The sequence below is a fragment of the Echinops telfairi genome, unplaced genomic scaffold (genome assembly GCF_000313985.2).
Source record: "Echinops telfairi isolate 266 unplaced genomic scaffold, ASM31398v2 ScPeMD7_9;HRSCAF=40, whole genome shotgun sequence".
Taxonomy (NCBI): Eukaryota; Metazoa; Chordata; class Mammalia; order Afrosoricida; family Tenrecidae; genus Echinops; species Echinops telfairi.
Genome location: NW_022103906.1, coordinates 60,039,625 through 60,050,524, shown reverse-complemented (window position 1 = coordinate 60,050,524; position 10,900 = coordinate 60,039,625). Strand labels below are relative to the sequence as shown.

Sequence of the window (10,900 nt, the reverse complement as noted above, 5' to 3'; positions counted from 1 at the left end):
GCTAACAAGCGGACGGTAACTGGGCATTTCCAAAGACTTATCAGCATAAAGAATTAGAGAGGTTCCAATGACCATTAGCATATCCATTTGTATTCAGATAATTAATGTGCTCCGATACAAAACACAATTGGGTTCTAAAACAGGTTGACTATGCCCCTGAAATTTGGTTGAGGCTGTGAATTTTTCAACCAACTTTTTTCTATAGGAAACATCAGCCTGCTCCTTATCGTCAATTTGTGAACCATTCCTTTGTGGCAAGGTGGTTGGGCTGTTAACCGCCAGGTCAGCAGTCTGAAACCACCAGCCGCCCCCTGGGTCGAAGGTCGCATGTTAAGAGCTTCAGTCTTGGGAAGCCACAGGGGCAATTCTACCCTGTCGTCCTACGGGGTGACTAAGATCCAGAGCCCACTCGCGGGCAGTGAGTCTGTGTGTTCCTTTGTTTGGGAAGCCTGAACTAAAGGAGTCCTGCTGGCACCTTGGCCCAGAGCTCCACAACCGCGCGGGCAGTGGCGGGAACTCCCAGCGGCTCCTCAGGGAAGGCTCTGGCAGTCTGCTGCCCCAAAGATGAGACACCGAAGGGGCAGTTCTATCCCGTCCTATTGGGTCTTTGGGAGGAGCAAAGGACTCGTTGGCAAAAGGTTTGGGATCTTGAATTCACATAAGTTTTATTGCCTTTCGTGCAGTGAACTGACTTGACAAGGCAAGCCTGCGTCTTGCTGTGGGTAGGTCTGATGCCCACAGGTGAGCATCACTAGCTCTGCTGACTAGCTTACTAGCATTACTAGCTTTGCGCTTCGCAACATAAGGCTCTTTGGTGACCTATGTCCTTTGTAGCTATTCACAAGGGAATCATAATCTCTAGCTCATCAAAAGGGGTTCTGGTGCACAATGGGTTACATGGGAAGCTGCTAACCACAAGGTCAGCAGTTTGAACCCACCAGCCGCTCTTGGCAATTAAAAAAGGTGTTTAAAAAAAAAAAAGATCCCATCTCAGACCCTCAGGGGTCAATTCAACTCAGTCCTAGAGGGTCACTATGAGCAGGAATAACTCAATGGCGGTGAGACCTGAGCTCATCAAAAAGAATCTGCACCTGCAGATTAACATACAGGTAAAAATCAAATAATTTAACAACAAGATATTCTTTTCTGAAGACTTCTCAAAAGCAAATTATACCTCAAAAAGGAAATACGCCTTCATCAAGCTGAATTTCTGGGAGGGTCTGGGGAGTCACAAGCATAAGCCACTGGGTGTCCCTGCTTATTTAGAGCACCAAACAGCCAAATTGGAGCTTGCCCCTTCAGACATTAGAATCGCCTACTTCATTTCTTTAAGAAGGTATTGAGTTGGGTAGATAGTGGTTTTGTACCAAAGTCCCTAATTAGTCCAGCTGTCAGGCCGCAAGTGTGAGGTGGCCGGGAAGGAACGGCGGGAAGCTCTCGGAGAAATGGAAATTCTGCAGGAAGCGAAGGAAGGGCAGGCCCTCGGATGCACAGCACTGCCTGACTAACGCAGAGGGCATTCCGCCTCCACGGGCTGAAAGACGAACTTGATCTTCATTACAGAGAAGCTCTTACACATTGTGAGGAAGTCACAGCTTAAGGAGGATCAGCCTCCTAACTTCTTGATAAATTAGTTTCTCAAGCCTAACCTTTTGGATGCCATAGAAATACATCACATGCGTGGCAGTCAGGAAAATGTCAGTGTTCAAAGAGGGGAGGTAAATGGCTAAGTAATCACTAAAATGACAACTCTGCCTGCTTAACAATATGCTAAATCTGAAAAATAAAGATTAAATTTAAATATAAAATTTTAAGAAGTACTGCCGCACACTGGCAGCGTGGCTGCCCCGTGGCTGGGCTGAACTCTCCAGGTAATTAATTTCATGTTGTTTTCAGCATTTTCCTCCCCAGCTTCACACCCCTCTGTGTGATGAACTGATTCTGGGAAGAGCCAGGCTGGGGGACACCGAGAGCATCCACGGACCTGTCGTGGTGACATGCTGCCGGCAAAGCCTGGCTTCTCGATGGAGCTGGCAAGCCGTCCAGCCGCACTGACACACAGACCCCTAATGAGCCCGGCCCCCAGCGAGAGCACTGAGCATTGTGACAAATGCCCTGAAGTTGGACAGGGGACTTCTGAATCGCCAGGAGTGCTTCTTCTCTGTTTTATAAAATCGGTGTTTTGATTACATGTGTTTCCGTCTAATGAATTCCACAAAAAGGAAAGAGCCAAGACTGTCAGCTGAATCCTTTCCTCACCCAGAGGTCAGCAACCCTCCCCTCACAAAAATAAAAACCTGTCCAAAGTTTCCTAACAAGGGAAATTAGATCAATCTGCTTTGTTTCACTTCATTCATCTCAAAGGTTCCCACCATCACAACACTCACTTCCCCCTGCCACCCCATGTACTGTCATGGGGATTTTTCTTTCCTTCAGGAAAAGCATAGAATAAAAAGCTGTGTTTTTTGGCAGGGGAATCTTCCTCTCCTCTATTAACACTACATTAACATCAAATGGGTTCACAAAGTTTTGATCCTCAGGCTGGGAGAACCAAAAAAACACCCTTTCAATGTTCCTCTCCAGAGACAGCCCAGAAAAAAGCGCTGTGTGCCTATCATGGTCCAAGTATGCCCTGCTTCCCACCTTGCCAAAAAGTGTCAATCAAGTCTAATGACTTTCCAGACTGGCAGAATTAACCATCTAGAGTGGAGGTTGTCTGTGTTCTTGGGAAACTCCAACTTACACAATTTGCAAGTTTTCTCTGTGGCAAAGTGTGAAAAGTAAGCTGTGTGCAACTGGCTTTCTGCCTCCAGCCAGGCACAGCCCACCACGCCGCGGGCTCTGGATGACCATCCATGTCCTTCACCCGAGCTCCGCCTGCTCAACTGGAAATCAGAAGAGGAGAGGAGCTGGTCCCACCACCAACCATACAGTCAGCACTGTGGGGAGCACCGCACGCCTGCCCCCTACAGGGGAGCCCGCCCTGGGGACACACACTGAAGGAGCAGACAGGGCAGTGCCATCAATCTGGGAGAAGCCACTTTAAAGTGTGCGTGTGAAAAGTTAGCACTGAATGACGAAGACTGAACAAGAATCGATGTATTTGAGTTCTGTTCAATAACTCACTGTCATCGAGTCAGTCCGTTAGGACCCATGGTGATCCTTCAAGACAGGGTCGAACTGCCTCTGCGGGTGTCCTAGACCATAACTCTTTACTGGAGTAGAAAGCCTAATCTTTCTCCCACGGAGTGGCTGGTGGTTTCAAAGTGCTGGCCTTGTGTTAGCAGCCCAACTTGTAACCACTATGCCACCAGGGTTCCTTCTGAATAAGGATGCTGATGAAGAATATTGGAAGCACCAAAGACTGTCAAAACAACAAACAAATCTGTCTCGGAAGAAGTACAGCCAGAACGCTCCTTAGAAGTGAAGATGATGCGACTTGGTGTCACGTACTCTGGACATGTGGTCAGGAGAGACCAGCCTCTGGAGAAGGACGTCATGCTTAGTAAGGTGGAGGGGCGGTGAAAAAAAGGGAAGGCCCTCGATACGATGGCATGACACAGTGGCTGCAACATGCGCTCAGGTACTGGAACCATTGTGAGGAGGGTGCAGGAGCAGGCAGTGTTTTGTCCTGTTGTGCACAGGGGCGCGATGAGTTGGAACCAACTTGTGGGCCCCCCAACAGCAATGACCCTGGTAACTTTTAGTGTGATATTAAAGAAGCTACTTAATGCCTTTGGATCTTTGTCTCACCGTCCATAAAAGGAAGGGTACGCTGTTTGATCCTGTGGGCCCCAAGATCAGAAGCAAGACTGAGGTTCTGCGAGGGTCCAAACGTGGACCAAAGTCTTGGGTAAAAAACATGCCTAGCATGTGGAGTCCCTGAATGGTACAAATAGTTAACAAGCTCTGGTGCTAACCAAAAGGTGGAAAGCTGGAGTCTCCCCCAAGGAGCGTCTCAGGTCTGGTGATCCAGTTCCAAAACATTCAGCCACTGAGAACTCTAAGGAGCGCCCTCCCTTCCTCCTCGTTCAAATTCTACTCCTGTGTTGCTGTGAGCCCAAAGCCACACAGGGCAAATGATGGTGGGGATGGTGCACACAGAACCTCTACCCAAACACACCGAAAGGCTGTCTGAACAGTGAACGTCTACACAGGTGTAAAGGTTACCAGTACCAGCAGTTAGTTCCCTGTCATTGCAGATAGTCTTACTCAGAAGCCACGGAAAGTTTTGCTTTCTGATGGCGAGGACGTCCCCACGTGACCATGCCTCTCACCAAGGCTCTCCTCTACCCCTGCCCAGAAGAAGAGACACAAGCAGCAGCATCGGGTGCAGTCCTCATGCCCACTTCATGGCTGTGAGATGCCCAGGGGACCACAAAACCACCCTGGTCTTCAGCCAGCACGCTGTGTGTGTCGGCTGCCCCCGCTGCCAGCTGCAAGAGCACAGCCAGGCTGATGGAAAGGAAGGAGGTGCCTCCGGGTGGAAGCAGCCATGGGAGCACCCTGAATCGAGATGCTCAGGAGACCACCCCAAGAAACATCCTTAGCCAAAAAAACAAGTACTGACAAGTTTCACTGGCATTACGGAGGGGGCTCAAGGCGTGTTTTGGCATTTAAATGGGGATCCTCATACTCAAGAGTTGGGAACCACTGATTTGAATTTTAGATGATCTCAACACTTGTTTGTTGAGAGTAAAGGGTTAGTGCCAGAGGGGGGCGGTTCTACCCTGTCCTACCGGGCCGTCATCGACTCCATGGCGGTGGGCTTTGGTTTCTGAGTTCTGTCCTTCCTGATACAGCAACTCAGGCACCATGAATGCTGATGGCCACAGGGTCGATTGAGAGCCTCCCAATGCCAGACATTATCACCTCATGTCTGGATATTAATGTTTGAAATCTTAAAACAGAATTTTTTAAAAACAAACTCGCCTGTTAGTTATCACCGAAGATTTGTTTCACTCAGCGCTATGCCAACACTTGTTTCTCTGTGGCATGCCGTCCCTTCGAAGGCAGGGCTGAAAGCTTGGCTCGTCCACAGTCGCTGTATTTAGACCAGAAACCCGCTCCATGTATTATGATGGCAGTAATACCAAGCGCCTTTTCAAAACCACTTAATGGCACGCCTACTCTTTCGAAAGAAAATGTCTACATTCTATCATGGCTGTATGTAAAGTGAATACTCGAGAAAGGAAAATAAAATTTTGGAAATCTAGTAGTGTATGGATACTAAAAACCAAACACATACTCAGAGCCAGTGCCCAGAAACAATTCAATAAAAAAGTCATCAGTGAAGTTGGGACAAATGTGGTTTTTTTTTTGTTTTGAATCCTTCCAGAAAGATGTTCATTCTGCTTTTGATTTATTGGCCAGCAGAGCTTTGTAGATCCAGAAAACTCCAAACTTAGTGCCACTGAGTCAAGTCTAACTTACAGGGACCCTGGGACAGGGTAGAACTGCTCCTGTGGTTTCTGTGACTGTAACTCTTTATGGATGAAGAGGAATGGCTGATGGTTTCAAACCACTAACCTTATGATTGGCAGTCCAACGCAAAACCCCCTATGGCACTGACTACAATGAGCGATAAAGCTGAGGCTAAGAGTAAATTCTTACACTCTTCCTACCTCCAATCACAGGCTCCCTAATCCTACAGGGGTTGAAGTTAAATCGACAAACCTTGATCCCGAACCTACTTCCTCTTCCCTGGGAACCCCAAGTGCAGTGCAGTCCTCCCCCACCCTCCCCCCAATTCCTTCTTGACTTCCAGGCACCTCTGGTGTTTGTTCTTCCTACAACAGAGGAGCTGCCCTTACGCTGTGACGAGGACAATTTATGGAGCTTCCTTAACATAATGAGGGTCCAGGAACATTAGTAAAAAATATATCAATTAGACTTCATGAAGACTTGGAGTTCCTGATGAGAAAAACCCAGAGGAAAATCTACAAAGGAAGAGTCAACAAAGAATAAAGGTCTTATATCATGCTTTGAAATCTGTCTCCTCCATTTGGATGGCCGTAATCTGCCTTACTTATGACAGTGCCAATCTGTTCGTGTTCACACACAAATAAACTCAGGGCCTGTCCTTATGAAAGGGGGCCCGGTGGCACGGTGGTTAAAGTGCTTGGCAGCTAACTAAAAGGCTGGCTGGCTCGAACCCACCAGCCACTCCAGAGGAAGGAGATGTGGCCGTGAGCTTCTCTGTGAAGACTGACAGCCTTAGAAACCCTACAAGGCAGTTCTACTCTGTGTGTCCTAAAGGGTTTCTATGCATGGGAATCCACTCGGTGACAGAGGGCTGACATCAAGAAAAGTCAGCGAGCAGAACTTGCCACTCTCTTGAGTGGTCATCAGGAGATGGCCCAGCATGGTGCAGAAGCCTACATGCTGGAGCCCACATGGACACGCCTCAGAAGACAGGGCTGCTGGAAGATCGGCTTCTGGAAGTTCAAAACACCCAAACCAAACTCACTGCCACTGAGTCAATTCGGACTCACAGAGACCCTGTAGGGCAAGGCAGAAACTGAGTTTAAGGCTGAAACTCCCAACAGGAGTAGAAAGCCCCATCTCTCCCCCATGGAGCAGCTAGCGGTTTCAAACTGCTGACCTTGTGCATCGCAGCTCAAAGCGTAACCACTGAGCCACCAGGGATTCTTCCACAGGCCTTGACAATCCTACGGAGTGGTTCCACTCTGCACACAAGGGTAACTGCAAGGTAGAATCCACTCTACTGGCCTAGGACGTTAGTTATATTGTCCAAGGGGGGAAAAAGCGAAGCTGTGGCTGGTCCCTTTCCAGTCACTTCTAAAGTGATACTCCCTGGGGCTCAGATAGGCAACACCTTCTCAGCAGCACCCCTTCTTAAAGGTGAAAATCCAGTCACAGCAAAGGATTGTCATTGCCCACGAAACCTCTGAGCCGATCTGGGCCCATCCTGGGATTAGAGTTCCTGCCCACGAGGAAGCAACTGCCTCATTCAACTCTCAGGGTCCAGCTTGCTGCTACCCAGAAATGAGCTGGAACCAGATTCTCGATGGGCTGAACGAGCTTACTTACTGGGCAGGGTTCTGTCAGGCATGTGATTGGCTGGCGGCTTCCACGGTCAAAAGAGCCAGCTGGGCTGCTGTGCACACTCCTCGGCTGTCTCACCAGGAGCTGGGGCTGGGGCCCTTTTCAGCTACTCAGTGCTGCTGCGGCACAAACCCCACAAAAGGGGGGTTTCAACGAAAACTTCGTATTACAGTGTCGATCCTTCGACTTACTTGGCCCATCACCCCCTTTTCACACACTATTACTCATCATCCCCTTGGCGATGAAAAAACTTTGGTACTACAGCCCATAACCCAGGAAAAAGGGTATGTAATGGGCTTTTTGCAGCCTTCACCCCTACCCCCACCCTCACCCACACCCGATTGTTCTAAGAACTCCAGTGGTGCAGTGGGTTAGGGGCTGGGCTGCTAACCACAAGGTCAGAGGTTTGAAACCACCAGGTGCTCTAGGGGAGAAAGGTGGCTTTCTACTCCCCATAAAGTTAGTCCCTGAAACCCAAGCGGGCAGTTCCATCAACTCGATGGCAGTGTGTGAGTTTGGGTTTTGGATTGTTCCAAAGCCCCCAGAGGGCAGCAGTGCCCACTTTGGGAAACCGGAGACTAGCTTCTCAGTCCGTTAGGGGTACCTGGTTCTAGGGGAAATCTGTCTCTTCTCTTCTCTGGTTCCTGGGAGATCTGGTAGCAATCTTTCTCCATCTGTGCCTAGACTCCTTTTGTGACGGGATGACTGCTAACATAGAAAGCACTGGAAAGTGAATTGTCGCAGATGCACTTATGTTAAAACTTAGCGCCTATCACTTGATCTTCCTTATGATCCATTTAAATGTGTTCTAACTTTTAGTATTTTTTGCTTTCTTTTTGATTGAGGTTTTTTATCTGTTTGACTTTATTATTGTTGTTAAGTTTCTTTTGTTATTTGTTTGCTTTTTAATGTTTTTCTGTATACGAAATCCAGTATAAGTAAACCTATAGGAAAAAAAAAGTAAACCTATAGACACAGTCAGTGGATAAATGGTTCCTTGGATGTATGGCAAGGGATGTTTGAAGGAAATAGAGAGCTAATAACGATGAGTACAAGAATGAAGAAAATGTTCTACAACTGATTGTGGTGGTGATTGTACAAGTCTTCTTGATATGACTCAACGATTGAATTGTATGATTTGTGAATTATATGCCAAGAAAACTGTTAGGGGAAAAAAAGTGACAGGCTTAAAACATACAGTGACAACAGTCTGACCTTTCCGTTAGCAGCCATGTGTTTGAATCATGGTGCCACCAGGGTTCCTTTCTGCAGGTGGTCCTGGTGTTGGATGCTCCACCGAAACCTGTCCACCAGGGGCGGCCTCTTTGAAGTGTCGGGAGCCAAACTTCCAGCCTCACCGCAACTCACAAGGCACCAGTCGGAAATCAGTGGGGTCCACAACAGGTATTGGGGGGCCATATTCAATCCATAAGACCCTCTACAGAGCAGCATTCAGCAGGTGGCCTGTGAAACACACCAGATCCCCAAACAGACCAGAGTCTGGCCCTCAGGCCCAGCAGAGTGGCCACGTTCACGCCTCTCTCTGTTGACTCTGGAATTTCAAGCACGGCAAGAGGACAGTCCGTTGTGCAATCAGACGCCTTCCTTTTTAGCAGCTAATGACTGAAAAGGCTAAATGAGGATTTCTGATGAGCGTTCTCAGTTAGGAGGCCCTGGGTTGTGTACCAGAGCCCTGGTGGTGTACTCTTTATGTGCGGGATCAGCAGTTAGCAATCACCAGCCAGCTCCACGGGAGAATGAGGAACCTTCTATTCCCTTCAAGAGTGACCGCCTCGGAAGCTCACAGGGCAGTTCTTCCCTGCCCTCCAGGGATGCTCTGAGGCAGTGAGTCTCGTTGGGTTTGGGTTTTGAGGGGTGCCCAGGTGGAGCTGCAGGTTATGATGGGCTGTCCAAGTCCACCAGCTGTTCTGCTGGAGAAAACTCCTCCTGTGAAGATGGATCGTCTCAGAAACCCTAAGGATCAGTTTTACTCTGACCAAGAAGGGACTGACTGGATGTTAGACTGGGTTTGGGGATGGTATCGTTAACAGTCCACTGCTGATCACACGGCTAGTGGTTTGAGTCTACCTAGAGACTCCTGGGAAGAAAACCCTAGAGCCTGCTTTCCATAGAATCCGCCACAGCAAACCCGATGGAACATTCTGCCCTGACACACAGGGCTCCCGGCCCCAGGAGTTAGAAGTGACTCAAGGGCAACTCTTTGGATTCACTCTTGACTGCTCTGGATAGTGCAATGGTTAATGTGCTTAACTGCTCACCAAAAGGTTGGGGGTTCAAGGTAACCGAGAGGTGCCTCGGAAGCAGGCCTAGAGACAGGTTCTTGTTAGGTGCCATCTCCTCAGTCGGACTCCCAGTGCCCCCCACCCCCGCCCGCGCACACACAAAACAACACCCTGTCTGCACAGTCCGACTCCATCCTCACAATCACCGTTACATTTCAGCCCATCCACCTCCTCTAGAGGGTCCTTTTTCACTGACACCACCTCCCACCATTCACCAGGCACATCCTCCTCCAGGGACTGGTTCCTCTGATGACCTGTCCAAAGTACATGAGGCAAACACCTCACCATCTTTGCTTCTGAAGAGCATTCTGGTCTGTTCCTTCTTGTTCCTAGAGATTTCCTTCTGAAAACTCAGCCCATGAAACCCCTAGTTCTATTCTAATCGAACCGGCCCACAGTTCTAGTCCGACACCCACGAGGTCCCCACAGGCAGAATCAACTCAAGGGCCACGCATTTGAGCCTCTCCTTTTAAGTATGCACCTAGACGCGCCATCCTAACAGAACACAGCACACGCTGCCCTACCGTAAGGGTACTTGGTTTCCAGCTTATTCTCCGCAGTCCTCCTCCAAGGCAACAGGTCATCACTGCACCCATTGGGCATTCCATTATACCCGATCCCCACGATCTTGTTTTCTCCATTCACGATGCAGGCCCCGACCTGCAGAGAAACATGCCCCGAGGTTGGGTGACTCGGGGAGGCAGTGGATGAAGCTGGGCGGGCTGCAGAGCTCCAAATCCAGCAACACCTCTTCTGGACATTCTATCAGCACTGTCTCCTTACTTGTGTCTGTGACATCCCACACACCCAGAAGGGGGGAGGAGATGCATTTACCCATGGCATGTGACAATTTACTCCCCACAGGAAAATATAAGCATGGAAGAACGCAGCTGGAAAGGCAGATTTACTTGGCATTTTTAAACTGACTGAGGCCCTCAGGGCTTCCCCCATTGCCGTCTAATTCCAGGCACTTTGGGGTCTGCGAATGTTCAGACGCTCTCCTCTAAAACACACTTACTTGGGAACTGGGATCTTTGCTTCTCTGCGCCGATAAGAAGGCTACTGCCATGAAATACTCGGGCCATTCCAAATAGTCATCCCGCTTCTTGCAAGGAACTTCACTCATGCTGGGTCTAGGAAAAAAACAAAACCACATGACTAGCATTGAGAAACACCCCGGGAAACTGCTTTCCAATCCCACTCAACCACATCTAAAGTTTGGATCTCTAAAACTCGGAAACTTCAGCTGTACCTAACCATCTTACAACAGGAAAACAAAAAAACCTAAGAAATGAAGTTGCTACTTCATAAATGTGTGTTTGGCACACTCTACTTATGTTCCCTCGTCCACTCACTACTTCGACAGAATGCTTTGTAAATAGAACCAGCGCCTGCCCTTCACCCACATGTCATGGAGCAAGCATAGGAAGGTGGAGGAAAGGAAGAGAAATGCTGATTACCTAAATTGAGGGGAACTCCAGCAAGTTCATCAGAAAATTCCATGATCTTTTCCCACAAACTTTTAAAAG

The 10,900-nt window shown here is 48.7% G+C and overlaps 1 protein-coding gene across 1 annotated transcript in view; it reads right to left on the bottom strand.

Moving 5' to 3' along the window:
- Positions 1-10,500, bottom strand: part of DCTD (dCMP deaminase) — a 33,547-nt gene extending 23,047 nt beyond the window's left edge. The window contains exons 1-2 of the mRNA XM_004696136.3: positions 10,390-10,500; positions 9,896-10,031 (exon numbers count right to left, since the gene is read on the bottom strand). Coding sequence (XP_004696193.1) covers positions 9,896-10,031; positions 10,390-10,497 — 244 coding nt within the window. The 5' untranslated portion in view covers positions 10,498-10,500. The remainder of the gene's footprint in view (positions 1-9,895; positions 10,032-10,389) is intronic.
- Positions 10,501-10,900: the final 400 nt, after the last annotated feature.